Source organism: Bactrocera tryoni, chromosome 3 (genome assembly GCF_016617805.1).
Source record: "Bactrocera tryoni isolate S06 chromosome 3, CSIRO_BtryS06_freeze2, whole genome shotgun sequence".
NCBI lineage: Eukaryota > Metazoa > Arthropoda > Insecta > Diptera > Tephritidae > Bactrocera > Bactrocera tryoni.
Genome location: NC_052501.1, coordinates 11864424 through 11885554, shown reverse-complemented (window position 1 = coordinate 11885554; position 21131 = coordinate 11864424). Strand labels below are relative to the sequence as shown.

At 34.9% G+C, this 21131-nt stretch overlaps 3 protein-coding genes across 3 annotated transcripts in view; 2 read left to right on the top strand and 1 right to left on the bottom strand.

Annotated features, from left to right (window-relative positions):
- Positions 1-21131, top strand: part of LOC120770240 (protein Wnt-5) — a 164702-nt gene that overhangs the window by 28963 nt on the left and 114608 nt on the right. The gene's annotated exons all lie outside the window — the stretch shown is intronic.
- LOC120770245 (probable salivary secreted peptide) lies at positions 14218-14967 on the bottom strand. The gene is made up of 2 exons (XM_040097543.1): positions 14706-14967; positions 14218-14617 (listed from the first exon to the last, which is right to left on the bottom strand). The coding sequence occupies exons 1-2, from the start codon at positions 14883-14885 to the stop codon at positions 14438-14440; spliced, it is 360 nt and encodes a 119-aa protein (XP_039953477.1). The 5' UTR covers positions 14886-14967; the 3' UTR covers positions 14218-14437.
- On the top strand, positions 17238-20387 carry LOC120770242 (probable salivary secreted peptide). Its single transcript, XM_040097540.1, has 2 exons — positions 17238-17743; positions 19935-20387. Exons 1-2 carry the CDS (start codon positions 17549-17551, stop codon positions 20109-20111), a joined length of 372 nt encoding a protein of 123 aa, XP_039953474.1. The 5' UTR covers positions 17238-17548; the 3' UTR covers positions 20112-20387.

Genomic DNA, 21131 nt, shown 5'->3' with positions numbered 1-21131 from the left:
AAGGTGAAGAAAATAGTTGGCCTTTTTTCCCGTCATATATTATCCAATAATGAATGCTGGGTCTCAAGAAGATGATTGTGTTACGAATACTACGCTCAGTAGCCCGATTATATTGATCATAAGTTGAGCTAAGCACGCGAAAGACAATTTTTACAGAACATAAATTTTCGTAATAATGTTGAACGATTTATAAACGTTATTCAGGCGTAGGTATTTCCATGATGAAATGTCAAACAATATTGAACAAAAATAACTTGTCAGTTTGACACGACTCACGTAATCTGTCAAAAAATGGCTATCGAAAAAAGTACTTTTACTTGAATCACCCGTTATATTTCAAAATATTTTTCAAAAATTTGAAGTTGATACGGTAAATAGTTTCGAATATATCACCGTATATGTACGAAGGTTTTAATTTAGAGTTTTCGGCTGCCAAAGCTTTAAACATATTTTCCTCGAAACGCTGTTTTCAGAATGGGTGACCAAAGTTAGTCAAAAATGGCAGAGCCGATCGATCTGTATTATATGAAGTTCCTTTTCAAAATAAAAAATCACGAAAAGAACGATTTATCTGAGTTTTGTAATTATTTTTCATCAAAGAATTTTTCAGTTTTCATTTATTTATTGCAGTTCCATTGTCTCAGTTAGAAAATTGATTGTTATAAAATGCTAAACACTTCAATACATCTTAATGTAACATTTCAAGAACAGCATGATTGACATACCGAAGAGTAAACCTGAGTAAATATTTATGAAATCACATAAGATTTCATGCATAACCGCTCTTTCTTGTTTGAAATCTTCCACAGACTTCAAACTAAAATGCAGTATATCATGCTCAGCGCATGTTCTTAATCAAATGGCAAGATTTATTATAGCTTCAAGTATATATAGATAGAACTTGAAATGCATAAAAAGTCAATGCCCATCCAAGTTCAGTGCAAATGCCAAACGCCACACGATCAATCAAACAATCAATCCGTCAGATGGTTAAATATTTAGCTTATCTGCAGCGGACATCTGGAAGACATCCACTGGCACTAATGCACTTTTACGATCTGAAATAAATACGAAATACGTGTGTGCGGCGCTTACACCTTCCGCATGCGATCGCTCAATTAACGATCGTGTGAACATAAAAATTTAGTGCGGCAAAACGATGCACGAAATATTCACTTGAACTTTTACTGCCTCCACTACATTTTGCTCGCTGCAGAGAAATTTATTTAAAGTGCGATCTGCATATAGTAATTTCAACAAAGTGGTTGGCGGTTGGCTCATCACGCAAACGATCGTGCAACATGGCCATACTTCAATTCATCACAGCAACAACGGCAGTGAACGTCGAAAGGCGGCCTGTAGAAGGTGAAGGCAGTTGAAAAGTGGTGCAAGTGTGGAGTGCTATATGTTTGATGGATGTTGTGGTACACGTACTCATAAATATATAACATATGTTAGTGTGCTTGTGGTGACTGCTGGCATGGAAGGCACCGAAGACTGTTTGCTTTGTTTGTTGTGGCTTTTTTACCAGCACGATCACTTCCTCATGCCTGATCGCAAACAAATTTGCCTAAGCATATCGTGGTATATGCGTTCAGTAAGAACATGAGTGAAGATGTCTGGGCAAATTTGTATTTTTGTTGGAGTAGTTTTGATGAAAAGGATTAAAAGAGACGTAGTTGAATCTATTATTTTATTTAGTAAAATTATGAAATATATCTAATATGCTAAAAGCTTAGTCTTAAAGGTGGTTTTTAGTTCTTCAGGGATATAAACTTAGCAGTCCTCGATTCTCCAAAGCTTGGAAATAAATTTATTTTGAGAGTTTTGAAGTAGATTATGTCTAAAGTGTTGATAGAGTTTTCGAGAAAGGTATGTGAGTACGTTCCATCGTTGGTTTTATTACCAAGAAAAGGCCCATAAATGGCCATTAGAAATCTATTTCTACTTACGAAAAATTCTAGTTTATAAACATCATAAACAATGGCTTTAATAGTAACTAGTTTTTAAAAGGTTCGAAGAAATTAGTTCTAAGCCAATTCATTATAACGGGCGATCCAAGTAGAGGAACTTTTTTTAATAACCTTTTTTCACAGATCGCGGAAGATTCGTGTCAAGCTGCCATGCTATTTTTGTTCTTTATTGTTTGACTTACGTCTTACCAACGTTACAAATCACTCAACTTATTCAACATAATCGGCCTTCTGAGCTTATTATTCGTACCATTACCCATCTTGAGACCCATCATTCATTATTATAATTAATAGCCTTAGCAGGGAGTGTACATGAGAACCGTGGAGAGTCAATTCGTTGTCATTCGCAACAACTCGGACTGACGTATGGAACGACTTGGCGCATTTTACGCAGAGATCTTAAATTGAAAGCATACAAAAAACAGTTTGTGCATGAACTGAAGCCGTTCGAACTTCCAAGGGACATCGCTTCGCTCTATGGGCTTTTGAAAAGTTCCAAGAAGACGCGACGTTTTCGAGCCGAAACTTGTTTAACGATGAAGCCCATTTCCAGTTAAATAAGTACGTAAACAAGCTAAATTGCCTCATTTGGGACAGATTGCAACCCGAAGAGGTTCAACAGCTGTCATTTCGTCCAGAAAAAACAACGGTGTAGTGTGGTTTGTGAGCCGGTTGAATCATCGGTTAATATTTCTTCAAATAGATGTCAGTAAGAACGTAACCGTCAATGGCGACCATTATCGCGCCACTATAACCGACTATTTGTTACCTTAAATTGAAGCTCGTGACATCGGCGATATTTGGTATTAACAAGACTGCGCCATTTCGCACACATCACATTAATCAATGGATTTATTGAGAGAACACTTTGGTGACCAGATAATTTTACATCTTGGACCGGACCATTGGTCACCAAGATAGTGTGATATCACCCCGTTACACTTTTTCCAGCGGAAATATGTAAAGTCCAAAGTTTAAGTGGACAATTCCGCTTCGATTCGGGCCTTGGAGCAAAACATCACGCGTAGCATGCGCCAGTTACCAGTCAAAATGCTGAAACGAGTCATCGAAAATTGGACTCAACGGATGGACCATCTGAGATTTAGCCGCGGCTAATATTTGAAGGAGGTAATCTTCAAAAAGTAAATACTAATGGAGGTTTTTTCGAATGTAATAAACATTCCGCAATAAATTTGAAGTTTCTGTGTTTCCTCTTTAAAAAAATAGGGTACCTTGAAAAGGATCACCTTTATATATAAATAGTAAAAACCTAGGCAAACAGGCACAACAAATATTTATTAAAAGAAAGTTTACCAGCAAAATAACATTTTTGGCTCAAAGGTTATGAGTTTTAATGGTATTTCATAAGAATGTCCAATACTGATTTGATATACATATGTATGTATGTAAGTACCGAAAATCAATTAGAGCTTGAGTTAATTTAAAATTATTTCCAATTACACAGCCGCCTACACATATTTTCCAAAAGCCAATAAAATTTTAGTATTTTTTAAATTTCAGCAGAGTTACCACGCAACCTAAAGTAGGCACAAAGTCACTGAAGTCTACTTGATAAACAATGTGTAGATGAAACAATTTGATGCGGCAAATAGATAAAGCTTAAATTCATTAAAATAAACTTGTTTTGCTGCACCGAAATTTCCACCTTCCACTTACATACATAATTCCGTAGAAGTCAATTAACTGTGCGCAGCGCAGAGAAAAGCGAAAAGAGATCAATCGAGCGCGATAAGCTAATCGAATTAATAGTGTAATTAATAGAGATTAGTGCTGGCAACAAGCCGCCGAATATTTTGAAAATTAGCCTCAAAAGCCATTTAAATATTAATTTAAAAGCAAATATACTTCGACATAAATGCATTCAAGTTCTGTTGTTTTTCGGCCAGCATTTTCAGTATTTTTTGAAATATTACTCCAGGCCAAACACAGTGAACTTCCGTCTCAACGGCAGGCTATTGCCAAACATTTTCGGCCACAATCCGCGTTGAGCGCTGCGGCAGCTTGAAAAATTGCTGAGTTGCAGTCTTTAAACTATACGTAAGTTTGTGGCTTTGTGCATGGGTATTTCTTTGTTAGCTGTCGTGAGTAAATGGAAGTATCAGCGCAGGGCATTAACGCTTCAGCGGGAATCCAGCGCACCCATTTACCCGCCTAGCGCGTTTTTGCGATTGATCGCTTGCCCGTTCGCGGCTGTGTACGCTCCGGGCGCATGGATCGCATGCTGTGTTGCAAAAAAGGCTTGAGTTTGAAGTGTTTGCCCTGCTTTCATTCGATTATAATGCGCTTTTAGTCTGATCATTTGTGTGGGCGGTATAGGGACGGTGTATTGCATGCCACGGCGGCATTGTGTGCCGATAATGAGCCGTTTGTTGTTAGGAAGGTGTGTTTGTGCCCACAAAACTTATAAGTAGAACGTTGTTCGAGTTGTTGTTACATTCGAAAATTTTCTACACGAGTTGTAAGACAGTTCCAAGGTAATAGAAAAATAAATAAATACAGCTCTAGATCGCCAATAAAGATCTAGAAAAAGTGAATTTAGAATTGAGAATATCATTGAGTTGCAATCGCCTCCGTAAAATATACAAATTTCATTGGTAGCTTGCGTGGCATTCTTCCCTTTTTTATATAAAAATTTCAAAATGTTTTTTTCAACTTCCCCGAATTTAATTTGGTCAAATGAAGCCTAAAATCTCACATTTCCAACACTACATGGTATGACTCAATGTGATTGCTATCACTGACGACCACAACGACATCTATAAATACGAAAAGACTTTTTCGACTACCCAATATTTTTAATTTATGCTACTAAACACACAAATTTTCTCAGTGTAAACGCTCCCAACCACAACAAAACCGCTATCTGCTAAAGTATGAAGCTGGCAGGCACAATGAAGGCAACTCCGAGTCTATTGCCACATGCAGTTTGATGGAAAACGATAATTTTTTATATCTTTGCATGAAGCGGTGAGGTTGATGTTGAAATGAATGATGAAAAAAATAATTTGCGCTTATTCTAAAGTCAAAATAGCATGCTGATCGGCAACTAGTTAATATTTTCTTAGCATACATGCAACATGCAGCTGACATTTATGAAAAAAGTTAAAAAATATTATATCTAAGAACAAATTATTTTCTAAATTATTGAATTAGGTTTACACATAAGTTTTGCCGAATAATTTCCACAATTTTTTTATGACTCATATACTTTTCTTATGTATAGACTTTAATACTCAAACTTCTTTCAATTTTTTGCTTTCAAAAAGGTCTCAATTCGTGCCACAATACTTAATAGCAATCACTGCAATGTCAAATCTGTCTATTGTTGCTCCTAAAAATATTGCAACCATGCAAGCGAACGAGTGTGTGAATATCTGTCTTAATATAAATATGTAATCAATAGGAATGAAGCCAATCAACCAAATTGAAATACGTACTACAATACTACAAACTATAGTTCATACGAGAAAACCGTATAACTGACTGCATGTGCTCAACAAACGTGCAACAAGTTTCATGCAACAACAGCATAGTGCGCCAGCACAGCTCAATAATAAAATTTAAATTTATTTTATTTTCATTTTATAGCATTTACTTTGCGAATCTGTGAAGTCTGTCGCTAATGCCACACACATGCATACACGAAGCAAATGCATGCATACAAGTATATGCAATTGCGCTTTGTTGTTGCTGCCTTGCGAATCAATCACTTTGAGATCTTTGAGCGTGACTTTGAGTTGAGATGAATATCAAATCGAAATTTAAGATTAAGTCGGAAAAAATTAAACAAATGAAAGGAGTTTAGCAAATAGCTATTGCCACAAGCGCGTTACGATATACTATATGTGACTTTGATTTGCAACATGTTGGAAAATCGTTGCGATTTGTGAAGGTGATCAACGCTTGAGCTATTGACATTGCATGCAGTTAGCTCTTTTTGGGAAATTTTCGTGGAACATGCTATGTGCAACTATATTGGCTCTACAAACTAGAGCTTACTTACAATACAAAAGCTTTGTAACAAAAAAAAACATGAAATAATTGTTTTGTGGGTATCTTTTTTTCTTTACCACACTCCAACATAATAGTATGTTACAAGCTTTTGCTTTAGAATTAAGAGTTTCTAAAAGGCAAAAGGGCGTTTTATATACGATTATAGAAAACCATCGAGAGGATAGAGTGGCGCAGCTTAGTCCATACAAACAATGCCGAGTTGACCGAACCTTTTTTCGAGTCAAGTCAAAAAGCAATGAGTTGTTGATATAAAAGAAATATTTACCGCTTTCATTTATATTTTGGAACCCATTCGATATTACCACCAACAGACTCAGCTCAGTCTTTTGCTTTGGCTGTTGATGTTGTTTCTAAAAGATTTTTGTGACAAAGGAATTCGGAGTGCATCACACCTCGATAATCGAAGAAAAAGGTCAACACAACCTTGATTTTTGACCTGCATTGTCGTTGTTTTTTCGGCTTCGGCTCACCTTTGCCATTATATTCTGCAGATTGATCGCCTGTTTCCGCGTCGTAAACATAGATCCATTACCCATCGCAAGTAAAGATACCTTTTATGACGTCCTGGCAATTAGAAAGCATTGTTTCACAAACGTTAACGCGATGCTGTTTTTCGAAAAAAATTTGCGATTTTAGAACAAATAGTGCTTTCGCTTTTCTTAGGCCCAAAAGATCTTTCAAAATGATTGTCACTGTTCCTTCTGATATTCCAACGATCGCAGCAAGATCTCTGACTCTTAATCGTCTATTTAATGCATAAATTCCCTTATTTTATGGACGTGTGGATCATCAGTTGGTGTTGATGGCCGTTCTAGATGTGGACTCTCGAGCGAAATTAAAATTTAGATGTCTCGCTATTTTTTTGCTCACAGTAGCATGTCGACTTTTCTTGACCTTGAACGGTATGAAACATATGCCTTTCGTTTATGAAAGCAAAGGACCAATAATACTTCTTTCGCAGTAAACGAAAAATCCCTGGATTTTTGTAATGATAGCTTCAAAAATTTCCGGAAGTTAGTATACTACTTTAACGTCAAATCAGCAAAAAAATATAAAACTAAAACTCATATTAGTCTCTTAAAATATATATTTATATATACATGTATGTATACTTTTTGGCTGCATATCTTTAGTTAAACAATATGCCACAATTTATCTTCCATATATTCTTCTAGCTTTCACACATTTTTCATTTAATTTCAAAGCATTGTGACGCCTTAATTACAAGAGAGCAATAAATTTTCGTGTTAAGAAGTTCAGACTCAAGTTTGCACTTTCTCTAACACAATTGAGAACACTTAACGATTACTACAAGTATTTACAATGCTGCAGAAATATACTACCCACACACTCACACACATATTATTAGCAGACATATCTACATATGTATGCATGTATGTGCAGCATAAGCGTTGTACTACAAATTGTGCATTTTCCGAAGAATCTAAGCGTCTATGCATGTGAAGCAATTTGAAAACCGCTCATAACTGCGCTTTTGCAGCCAAGCGCGCTATGCATTCCTTCGTATGTACGTCTGTACATCTGTATATATGTTTCTTGTTGTAAGTTATAAGTACTTCCAAGTACTGGCATTGCCAAGAGGCGTCTGTCTGCGCGCTTCATTAAAATTTACTGCATAATTGCCATTGATTGATTTGTGTGCGCTTTGCACAGCCACAAAGGCGAAAATAAATAAGAGAAATAATAGAAAATCATACAATATCATAAAATAGCGATTACATAGTAGCACAACATGCCAGACAAACAGTTATATGAAATACTTTGTTTTTTTTTTGTAACCCAGTCTGAAAGTTGCTGGGTTTGAAGAAATTGTGTGGCAGAAGATATATAGCTGTTGGAACTAGCAGGTTCAAAGGAAGATTTTTATTGTGGTGATTTACTGAGTGTTCACGATGTTTTCTATGTGAAAATCACAATTTAAGTCTTTATTCTGAAATATCTTTTCTTTGACATTATAAGTTTCCTAACATTGTATGTAAAATTGCCTCTCATATAAATATAGATCATAATATCATAGCCAAGCAAGAAAAAGCGTTGACAGTGGCATTTCTTATAGCAACTATATGTAGTCGTATAACTATATCTGGTAACTGGCCAACGGAAAAAGTTTTGCTAGTCCTTTCTATTCAGGTTGTTTGATACAGAAAACATTCAACTAAAATTAAGGTTACTTGATGAGAAAAAAATATCTAATATGAAAATCCTTATCTTGATTTTGATTTTTGTAAGTTTAAACGGCAGCTATATGCTAAAATGGTCTGATCTGAACAATATTTTGGGATTGTAGCGTTACCTTGAATAATAATCTAAAGAAGATGTCGTGAAGATATCTTGTCAAGTAAAAAAACGTCCATCCAAGAACTTGATTTTTTTTAAGCAGTTTATATGGCAGCATTAACCTATTGTAGTCTGATATCGGCGATTGCGACATTTTTTTAAGCAGTTTATATGGCAGCTACAACCCATAGTAGTCTGATATTGATGGTTCCGACAAATGAGCAGTTTCTTGGACAGAAATTGTCGTGTGCGAAATTTCAGATGGATATCGCAAAAACTTAAGAATCGAAATAATGGCTGAATAACTTCAGTTCATCTTACTTACACACCTACAAAGCTGATGTTAATAGCAAACCAGTCACTACTCCACAACTTTTACGATACACTTGGTATTGGGAGTATGTTATGCATTAGGTATACTTACTAGATATATACATATGTTTCATAAACATAAAATAGCTCCCGTATCATCAGTATTCACATCGCCACTGCATAGCTGGCATACTTTGGACGCATGTTGCACGAAGCAAAAAAGTTAAATTAATAATTATATACAAATACATGCTTGCATATGTATTGCAAAACGAAAAACGTGCAACAGATTCAGAAACTCGAGGTTTATTCATATGTGGTTTGTAGACTGAATGGTCACTTTAATTAAAGCAACCATTGCAACATAGGCATGAGTTATGCTCTAGCATTGTTCTTGTACAATTGATGTATTGCACTTGATACTCGTATATATATTAACCGTGAACCACTTTTGTTTAACCTTTATGTCATACAATATATGTATGTATTTTATATAAGTACAAATACTAAATAGACGCTTAACAGTTATAGATAGATGATTTCATACAAAAGTGTATGTGGGAAATTAGTTGAAGAAAAAAAGATAGAATCATATCAGTATCAATGAATTTTTAATGGCATTATTAGCAATGATCTCGAAGAGGTTAGTTAAGTTAGTTAGAGGATAAATAGCTGGGATCCTAGGAGCAATGGCTGCAATCCGGTGGATTAATTAAAAAACGAAAATATCGATAGTCGAAAAAGTCATTTCTTATCCTAATAAAATTTTAACTTATTTTTTTTTTTTATTAATAATAATTAAATAAACAAATATGTACCATTTTGGTCGACGACTTTTTGCCATTATTCTGCTAGAGAAATTTTTCCATCAGTGTAAGTCGAAATTTCCAGAACGGAAGCGAGCAAACCATTATTGGGTTCCACAAACTGATACAGCATCGTTTCCGTACACTTAATAAATTTCATGACTGGTTTGCGTGGAATTCATCCTTTTTATACAAAAGTTTCAAAATACCTGAATAGCGAATTTCTTCATAATTTCCACTCATTTTTGAATAGCTGTAACTTTTTTTACAGCTACCCCGAATTTAATTTTTTTTGGTTAAATGAAGCTTAAAATCTCCAACAGTATGTGATATGACACAATTTGATGGTAGGACTGCAGATATATGACTGCAACGACATCTATTGACAAAATACGAAAATACTTTTTCGATTACCCAATATATAATATATAGTTTGGGTCTAGCATACCTTTCCTCTTTCTTCCTTTTTTCGGTGAAAATTTCTTCAATCATTTTATTACCGGCTTGGTTAGGATATGTGAATAACTAGTACCTCATTTCTGGATACACAGATTGCTTAAAAACTATTTAGACCAGAAGCTTTCCTTGACGCGGAGAGCGGAAAATTTCAGCAGTGATTTTAGTGAGTTCTTGGTACTCCAGACCAATAGCGATTTAATCCCGTAGGCCGAGATAGCTTGACTATCGTTGCATGAAACAATTTTGCAAAACTGCCCATAGGCACAGAGAGCTTAGTACGCGGACCTACGATACCTTCACAAAGGGCAATCTAGCTGAGCCACGACAAATGTTAAACGCAAATCAATTGTGGTTTCCAAAACTACTTCGGTTAGTAAATGTCAAATTTATCCAATGAAAGCATAATAACTCAAAATAAGTTCATGCTGCATATAAAAAAATAAGAAATACTCCATAAAGATATATAGGTTTCTATCTGACACAAACATTTCACTGGCATTTGCAAATGTGGAATTTCTTTTGTTCACACTTGCTGTTGCGCTATTCGCCACTTTACTATGTTAACAGCTATTAGGGTGCACACGATTCTGCATGGGTGCTTGCCCAGTCTGACTATGAGTCTGTCAGCCCTTTAACGCTGCAAGCACTTATTACTTGCAACTGCGGCACGCAGCAAATTTATGCATTTTTTACGTTGCAAGTGCGCTACGCAACTGGCAGCCACAACAGTGGGTCGTTTATATGATACGTTGCAACCACAGAGAAATAAAAAAAAAATAAAAGCGCAAACAACAAATGTTACACTCGGTGCACGTGGCTGTCGTGGTTGCAAGTTACACTGCAGTTGTGGAAATGCGTGAATACGCGATGAATTGCTGGGGTTTGAGGTGTTGCTCTGCAGACATACACATACAAATACATATTTACTGTTATGCCGAGTGCATAGGCGTGTAAACAGATATGAGAACATAAAGATTGGTGTAAACTCAGCGATGTTGCACTTTTGTCACGGTGGAAAAAAACAAGTTTTCTTACTATTGTTGTTGTTTTTGTGACTGCATTCACTTGTAGCATTTATGTCGTTAATTTTTTCTTAGCGCTCATGCATTTGTTGTCACACTTGTTGTTGTGCGTTTACATATGTATGTATAGTACGTGCATATTTATAGGCGCTTCAGCAACGCTTTGTGTGAGTGTGTGCGTGCGTGCGTTGGTGACAATTAATTTTTGTCAGTCGCTGAAGATTTATTTTTCGAGGGCTTTAGGTCATTTTGATAGGCGCACTTTTCTTGTCACGCTTGTACATATGTTTATTTATTTATATGTGTGTATATTTTACTTGTTGTTGTGTTTTGTCAACATGCCTTGCCACAAGTAACAATGAAAAAAGTTTTAAAATTAATTCACTTAGCATGTTTGACAGTTGTTTATGTCTTGTTATTCGCCTTTTAGTTTTTCATCATTATGCCCTATTAACCAGCTATACACACACAATCACATACATACCCAATGTATCTGTTTGGATGTGAACAGCGCAACTTGTCGCCAGGCGCCATCGTTTGTCTTGCATCTGTTTTGACTGCATTTTAATTGAAGCAATAAAACTTAAGCGAACTTGTGATTACAAAAACAAAAATATCATAAAAGGAGTCTTTAGCTGAAAACTTTCCACTTTATGGTTTTATGTACATATTTACATACATATGTGTATAGTTTGTTGTTAAAAAGCTAATAAAAGCAAACGAAAATGCTCCTCACTCATTCTCTCTATAAAAGGTTTTTCTTGTAGTTTTTCATTGTTATTTTACCTTTTGGCCTTTTGATTTTTCATTCTGACGCTCCGTTATTGCTCTCAGCATAGCACTCATTTTGCCGCCGTGATCGTCATTGCTAACATTTTATTATTTCGGTCGTAAAAACGCAATCAAGCGATCATCAATGACTAGTATTTTTCATTAAATGCTGAGTCCATAAAACTATAACTTTTCTATTAACTCCTGCGTTTTTATGGTTCGCTGAAAAGTGTAGATGGTAATTTAACTGTTTGTAGCGGGACTTAAAAACAATATTTGAATGAGCAAAAATGATAATAAATTTTATTGAAATTTCTCGCAAGACCACCGTGAGTTGTGGAGATTGATTGGAAATAACAGAAGTGAGTTCAATTCAATTAAAGGCAATATTTAAAAAATTCTTGAAATTTCTGGAAGCACGTTGCTTTATGACCTAGCTCCTCAACTACATCGCAGACCCTTGGTACCATGCAACCATATTATTCTTAAAAAACAAAACGTTGAAAATATTATATTTCTTAATATCTCATTTCTTGTGCTTTTTCAAAAAAGCCTATATCAGACTATCTGCATTATTTATTCTGCCCACGTTCTATTGTGACGTCAGCAAAAGCTGATATAATCTAAATACCAAAGTAAGAACTAATCTGCAAAATCATTTTGGTAAGATAATGCTTATCCATTATTTGGTTATAGTTTGGAGAGGAGAGCTGAGGGACTGATAAAATAATGCTCTTTTCCCAGCACACTATTCTCTCGGAATGCTGAGGGATTTAATTTTAATACAATTTATAATTTTTTTTTTTATTTTTTAAGCAGTGCAAGCTCAAATGCATTAATTTTATCGTATAAGATTAAAAAATTAACATTGTGACAAAAAATTACCCAGTAAATAAAACGCAAAATATTTACAATTGTTGGCTTCAAAGTAATGCCCATCAGATGTAATACACTATGCCAAAGATTTCTCTAATTTTCGAAACACTTTTCATAAGCACTTTTTGTGATGGCCTTCAGCTCCTTCACCGAATTTTGATTTATCCCTTCGATTGACTAAAAAGGGATTCCACGGAGAGGCATTTTGAGTTTGAGAAGCAAGAAAAAATCACACGGAGCCAAATCTGCTGAATGCGGTGCTTGATCGATGGTACTCATTGCGGTTTTGGCTTTAAATTCGGTCACAATCGTGGCTCGATGAGATAGTGCATTATAATCGTGTCAAATGCATGAATTGTTCTTCCACAATTCCGATGTTTTGGACGGATATTCTCACGCAAACGCCTCTATATGGCCAAATAGAACTCCTTATTGGCCGCCTTTCCCTCCGGAACATATTAATGCTGCAGCAAACCACGAATATCGATAAAAGGAATGAACATGATCTTGATTTTTAAGCGCTTTGGCGTGGTTTTTTTTGGTTTCGGCTTATTTTTTTCCCTCCATTCCAAAAATTGTTGTCAAACTCATAAACCCCTCTCTCAGAGGTAGTAATAATGCTCTCCACGAATGTGGGATACGAATTTGCATGATCAAGCATGTGCGAAGAGACCTTCTTACATTTAAATTTTTAAACTAATTCAGCTTAATCGAGAAGAGTCGAGTTTTATACCCATAATATCCACCAAAATCATTTGAACGAACTCGCGAAAGATGTCGATCTCTCTTGTCATCTCTTTAACACTTGCCTGACGATGTTGAAGCACCATATCGTTAACCTTTTTAATATTTTCATCAGTTGAAGAGGTTGAAGGTGGTCCAGAGCGAGGAATGTCTTCAACGAGCTCTGAACCGTCTTTGAAGGCTTCTGTTTTTGATACAACTGAATCACTCTAAGCTTCTTCCAACATTCACAGCGATCCCGCACATAAAATTTGGTAATTAATTGACAGATCCCGCATGTTTTTGGCATAGTAATTAAGGACAGTCCTACCAACTTAGGAAAATATAGTCTTTTGAAATATGATTTACCGGAGAATTTAATTACAAATACATTACAAGTACAATGTTGTTACAATGTATATCTATAGGACTAGTAATTTTGCACAAACTAGAGTTAAGCCATTTTTAACCTTTAATCAAATTCAACCACGTCTCTTCCACTCGACTTACCGATCTCAGGTTGCTCTTAAATTATTATTAATTTTTGTATTTTATCTTCTTTTTAATTTTTTACTACATTTTATTTTTGTAAAAAAAATTTCAGTTCACTTGTTTCACAGGTCCAAAGAAAAAGCATCCAATTGGTTTACAAAAGCTGTTCCTCCTTCAATTTTCATCGCTTTTTTCACGATCTATTTCCTCAGAAACAATGTAATTATGGCGGAGCTCCTCGCTCCCGACCAACAAACCCAAAGAACACAAAAATAACTACAACACAGTTAATTAAAATGCTTTCACAACTGGATGTTGCACATATGTATGTATATGCATACATCAAAAGCATTTACAAACACAAATCACATATTCGAATTAAAAAGCTATTATATCCAATTAGTGCGGATGCCGTAGAAAAGAACCAAGTTAATTCAAAACAGTTGCAAGTTACGCTAATCAGAGTTGTTGTTTATTGCCATATAAAAATACACATAAAACCTTGCCACATACACATAACTTGCTTGTAGGCAGCAGATGGTGCATGTACCATATTACAAAACTAGTTCGCTTTTGCCACACACTATTATGTCAGTAAATATGTATGTTTGTTTGTATGTATGTATGTGCGTAAGCTACATTTTCTAGCGCAATGAAGCACGTTTAGCGTTTAGCGTTTGCCATAAATTTCCACAGTTGAGTTAATACCACGATTATATTGACTCTTCAAATTGAGGGAAACAAAACGATAGCCGACACCGCCGGACCAAAGGCTGCTATAAGCGCCGGAGCTGTTGGTAAAACGATCGATAACGAGAATAGCCGAAATGGCACGGGTGTTGGTTTGGCCCTGTAGCGGTGGTAAGGAAAGTGTGGAAGAGAAAACGTTCAGTTATTAGAAGTGTTTACAGCAGTATTTTAGTACCTTTCGCACTCACCGATTTCGGGAAATCCACGTTGACACTCTGGTAGCCGTTTTTAAGCGGTGAACGCACGACACTCTCACGTAACAATAATATATCCGTGCTATTACGTGCACCCCACGAGCTATTGGCCGCAAACGCCACACCGGCTAAGGCGACAAGCAAGAAGAGAACGCTGGTGATTGACGGCTTCATGTTGGTGCTTGGTTAATTTCCTTATTAAATTGAGTTTATTATTCTTTTCTATTGCAGGCGCATCAACCGTTGAGTTAATACTGTGATTGTGCAACAGCAATAAGTTGGTCTTTTATAAGCCAATTGATTGGTCATATTTGTTGGAGACACATACATGTACAGCCTTTATCGTTCATAATAAAGATAACAGTTTTTGAGTTGTTGTTGTTACTCCAGCAGCTTTCGTTTGTGTACGCTTTCATATGTGCATATGTGAAAGTGAGGTGTTTTGATTCCAAATTTCGACATCCATTCACACCTATGTTAGATGTGCTTATCACTTCTCAGAAAAGATTTATACTTATTAATATGTGTGTGTGTTCTATTGCTATCGCAGTTTCTTAGCTACTTATAAGTAGCGAAATGCTGCCTGGTTTGGTTCTTGATAAACTCAAGTTGAGGCAAAAGTTGAATAATCACACGCATACAGTCATATATATATTATATATGGACATATACTTATAGATAGGGTCTTGAAGAGCGTAGACCTGTTACGATTGTGCTTCTAAGTTGCTATAATTATTATTATCGGAAATTAATTGAGCTTCACATAGTTCGCACATTATCTGTTTATTGGACTCGGCTGTCTATATTTGTTTTTTCCTCCGGTTGCTATTATCTATGGTACTTCCTATGTCACTTATATATATAAACCTACGTAATATATAATCTCAATTGGTTGCCTGATAAGCGAATTATCAGATCAATTTAAATTAGTTATTAAGTAAGTGATTTTTACAAATTAGCAAGTGTATGACTAAGGCCTATTTATAGCTGCTAATATGTTTGCCGTTGCGAAGGCCATAGCCGTTGCGAAGTTTTAGAAATTTTACCAGAAAAGGTGGCTCTCAGTATATAATTGCTAACTGGTAGTGAATTTCTGAAAAAATACGATCCTCACAAAGCTTCGTTAGTTGTTGAACTTAAAGTTTTTAGTAACCTATCCTTTAACTCACTCACCATCTCAATTCCTGACTAACAACAAAAGCTCGCCAGAATACTTCTTGAACAGAAACTTGAAAAAAACTAATTCTATACATTAACAAAAATGTTTTCTAGTATTAGAGCTCTGAAAAAGTCATTCACAAAGCTTTAAACCCATTTTTTGTCGTACGAAAGCTTTTAAAGCATCGATGTCAGATAAGAATACAACTGACACTAGTTTTCATCTTACCATATAATGAGATAGTTATTAATCATACGCAGAAAGCTCCGCTAGACCGTATACTATACTACATATACCATATTCATAAAAATCATTTTATGCCGTTATCACAAACATATTTTTCTCATTTTATTTTAATTTGACATTTTGTTCTTGTAATGATGCTCCCAGCTTCTAAATTTCTCTGTTTCTGCCTATTTCAGTTTATTGTTCTCACTGAGCTCACGTTTAATCTCTTGTTTCATTCACAATTCTCGCGTATTGCGATAAGACTTGTGTGGCAAAAAATTCATTATCAATTTCACCGTTTCGTTGGTCATATGTTCTTCAAGGGGAAAATGTAAACATTTTGAGAATTTTTCAAGTACATATTTCAATGGATGCTGGTGAAAGAATACGAGTACATAGAAAGTAAATAATTTTCTTCGGAGCATTTAAATAGTTTTCTGTGTTCATAGAATGATTGAGGGAATGGGATAGATCAGTATTGTCAAGTGAAAGCAAGATCGTTTATGACATACATACATTAGGCTACGAAGCCTTTTTTACTAAGTTTCTAAAACATCATTTAAATAAATCTATTCATACTTCCGAATTTCGAGTCACGTAGGAACAATTTTTTTTCCTTCTTTCCTCAATCTCAATTCTCAAATTATGTATGCTGGAAGATCGTAAAATACGTTTTACGCGTTTATCAAGCCATCTTTTGAGATTGAAGCTTATCTTTTAATGTGTTTATGGTATGAATGGAGGAATGGGACAATCTTTTATTTTACAATTTTTAACCTTTCAATTTTGGAGCTATTCAGTGAACAATATTCGCTCTGTGGAAGACATGTATGTAAATCTCCTTTAAAACCCAGAAAATTTAGCGTTTTCAAACAAAATTTCTCACAGTGTATATTTAGCACTAACAAATGAAATGTTCGGCTTAGCGGAAATACTGAAACTGGAACTCGCGGTTCGAGAAAACGAGCGGAATTCGCTTGGAACACATCAAAATCGTACAGAATTCACTATCGAATTCAGTTCGAATCACATTGTGCTCAGCGACAGACCAATCAGCAAACCGCGCTTCCAAAAATTCAATACAAAATTCAAATGCGAAAATTAAGCTGAAATTTATATAAAAAACAACAATAAATATAATAAAATTTTAAGACTACATTGTAAATTTCTAAATATTTACAATAACAACAAAAACATAAAATACTGTTGTTGTGATTATAAAACGTTTTTGTGCGTATTAAGCCACTGATAAGCGAGGAGCAATAACACGAGACCAATAAACCCGATCTACAGCGATTGTTGTAAAAATAGCTTGTGACAAGTAGAAGAAATTTTGTTACACAAAAACAAAACCAACAAATAAACGAAAATAGAAACTGTAATCACACAACAATTGGATTGATTTCAAAGTTGAATTTTGATTTCGTAAAGCCAAGACGCACGCTTAACGATGAAGCAACAGAGTTATCTATTGAAACTATCGACGGCCTTAACGATTGCGGCCTATGTTATAACGACCACGTACGCCATCTCGAGTACATGGGGTAACATCTCGAATTCTGCGCAGTTGTTGCACGTGGAGAATGTTTTCAATGCGTCATCGCCTGGCAAATATGTGAATCGTGAAATTAAGTTTCCCAAAAATGTAAGCTGCAGCTATCACGTGTTAGTCACGTTAAGTTTTTGAGAGCAAAGTCAAGCTAGTTGTGGTTGTTGTCGTTCGGAAAATGTGAAATCTGTATTGATAATTTCAGGCTATGTGATATTTAGTATACTTTTCGAAGTTTCACAATAAACGGAACTTGCAGAAGGGAATTTTTCGACTTATCTTTATCAGTGGCGCTTGTCTAATCTCCAAACGAAATCGGGTTGCACCGACTTGCGAAATAGGCATTGCAAAAAGTGGTGTATTGTTTTTCGAACGATATATATTCTAAAATTGGTGACACAATAATTATCTCGCCCTGTGGGCCAAAGTTAAGCACCGCTTATCGCACTCCGTTGGTGTTGGTAGTGCTACAAAACAAAAACGAAAATTAAAGCAACTGCACTTAGCGATATTTCGCACGAAAATCCGCATAAGAGTGACTGTCCCAAGGTCCAATTTTTTTTTTCCAAAAAATATAAATGCTTTTTTCAACATCCTTTGATTTACTCTCCAACTTTAACGCTTTTATTTTCTTCAAAACATAATTATATGGAGACTTATATGCTGTTTAAGTATTTTTCTTCTTCGCATATTTTTTGTGGAATTGCGCACCGGAAACGTTTCGCAAAAGTCGGTTGCCCTGATAAGCTACGCAGTGGTGGCGATTCTAAAGCTTGGAGAGTGACTGTTTGCTGATTTTGCACACGCGATTCATAAATTCAATATACAAATGTATATATGTTTTACATATAATGCTATTGGAAGTGCAAAACTTAAGCGAGCTAAGCGAAAGCCAGCCTTCAAAATGTTGAGCAAAAAGCAAATTTTATTCGAAATAAAAAAAAAATAGTATTTTATAAAAAGTGAAAAAATTTGGCGGCGGCTCTTATTAAAAAACATATATCAGAAACTATGCTGGTGCTATTAAATCCGCCTTGACCGCAAGGTCAGCACGTTTTGCGAATTTTTTCATACATACAGAGTTTTTGCCAAAAATATAAATAGTTGCCACAGCAAGTGATAAGAATTGTATGCGAGGACAAATCGTAAAATTACCAGCAAATTAAAATTAAAGTTTCGAATGCTTTGAAAGCATTAAAATATAAGCTTGTTATTAGTTCGTTTGTGTTGTGAAGCACACCAGATAATATTATTCTATGATTGTGGTATCAGCGCTCTCTTTCTCTCTGCTCAATGAGATAAACTTGAGAGAACTTAGGAAGACAGCTCAGGTGAAGAGGGGCCTAGCTGGAACGCTGCGGTTATTGACCCTGAAAGAATCCGAGATTTTAGTGACGAGTTACAGTTTATTCACAGTTGATCCTAAACAACCTTATATAAGATGAGCTTTCTAAAAATTATTTGCTGATTGTTTAGTTCCTGGGTTTATACCTTAAAGTTTCAGTGTCGAAATAGTTAAATCTGGTCAGCTTAGCAGTTTAAATAATATTTTTTAATGTTCTTACTCAGTTCAAATTGGATCTAATATTTGTCAATAACAGTAGATTTTCCTATGTGTTGAATGGAACATTCCTTCTAAGATTATTTAAAAACAAAAATTTGGTTTCTACTGAGATGTTCAATATTATTTTTTGAGATCAATTCGCTAGAATTACTTTATGATTTTCTGCAGTTGGCAGAAATGTTTAAACATTTGACAGGCCAACGTTAAGTTTAAAGGTTATGGGAAGGTTTATAACAAGACTCCAATGATGATCTAATCAAATCCACTTTTGTTGTTCTAATATAATAAAATATTCATCAAAATAGTTTTCAAAACATTTTTGAAATGAAAGTTCTTAGAGTTGTATAAAAACACATCATAAGCTCGACTATCTTGAGAATACAATCCAATCAATAATTCGAGTGAGTCCACGAATATTAAGGCAACATTTCAAACTTTGTCAGATACTTACATACATTTATGCGAACGCTAGACTTCAGTCAAGATGCTTAGCAATATTAGAGTTAAATAATGCTTCGAAAAAGCTATACAATATAGAAATACTGAAAAAAAGTTTAGCATACACTGTACTTCCAAATTTTTCAGAGCGGTTTCCGTTAATCAACTAAAATAAAACTCAACTTCAATTTACCACAGACTTCGCTTTGCCCAATAGTATTTTTTGTTTTTTGAATTTCTAATAATTAATAATTTATTTCAATTCCAAAAAAAATCGACTAATAGGGTATTGGCAATGGACGCATTATCACCGGCATACGCGCCTTCGATCAGGTGACAAATGGCACCGGTGGCCACGCCACCATCTACTCGGGTGGACCCGGCTTCAATAATGTCACCATCAAATTGCAATCACAATACAATTACGGACTAATATTTCGCGTGGAAATCTACGGGCAATAAGCAATAGCCAATACACCCGAATACATGCAAACATAATTCACCAACATACTTACTTTATGTAGTAATAATTGTTGTTTTTTTTTAACATGTTTGTTTGTCAACGTTAGTTAGAGTACTTATTACTTTGTAGAACTAAGTAAATTACACAAACAACTTAAATGTAAAGAAAAAAGCAAACCAAAAGCGCACAAGAAATTAATGACTTTTGTCTTTTAATGTTAAACTTTTTAGATAAGAAATTAAACACGTATGTATGTATGTGTGAATATAATGAAAATAAATGAAATAAATATTAAATAAGAATATGTTTAATAGAAGTATGTTTTTGAAGAGATTTATTCGTTGTGTGGATTTCTATATAATTATGAATGATTAATTTGTTTTTGTTGTGGTGAATGCAAGCATCTCTCAAATTATTTTAAAAATGTTTGCCGAGCTCATATATAAAGATGCGGGTTCAATGCTTTCACGACTATGGTGGCAGCCTAGTAATACTATTGGCAAACTCCAAAAAAGATTTAAACTTGGCCATAACATATATTTTTAAAAAGTTCTGTAGAGCTTTCATTATATATTGAAAGTTTGATTTGCATTAATTTGCCATATGTTTGCGAAATCGATGAAGAAAGTTTCATTGAGTGAGCTTTATTTGGATATTTCATGAATGCATGTGAAATCTTAAGAGAAACTAAAACAATCGAGCAAACAACAAGAACTAATCGAAAAAAGCTAAAAAGTCTGTGAAGCCTTCTTTACAAAGTGAGAAGTTCATTCGCAGTTAGGCATGCGAAGTCAAAACTGAATCTCTTCAAATGTTCATATAGTTATTGAAAGCCACCTAGTAATGTTAACTGCAGCTTATTGGAGCAATTGATCACCATCACTATTATATTTTATTTATGATATCATCATCATATCTAAAAAATAGTAATTAAATCCAAATATTTCAGGCTAAAAAGCTTTAAAGTACAAAAGCTGGGAATTTGAAATTCACATGCTTTTAAGCTTTCCTACCTTTCA

What these genes read in the sequence shown, in the direction of transcription:
- LOC120770245 (XM_040097543.1), bottom strand. Translation starts at nt 14,885, where the DNA reads ATGAAGCCGTCAATCACCAGCGTTCTCTTCTTGCTTGTCGCCTTAGCC. An exon ending in ACGTGGATTTCCCGAAATCG is followed by an intron (nt 14,618 to 14,705) that starts GTGAGTGCGAAA and finishes CCACCGCTACAG; the next exon opens with GGCCAAACCAACACCCGTGC.
- LOC120770242 (XM_040097540.1), top strand. Translation starts at nt 17,549, where the DNA reads ATGAAGCAACAGAGTTATCTATTGAAACTATCGACGGCCTTAACGATT. An exon ending in AAATTAAGTTTCCCAAAAAT is followed by an intron (nt 17,744 to 19,934) that starts GTAAGCTGCAGC and finishes ATCGACTAATAG; the next exon opens with GGTATTGGCAATGGACGCAT.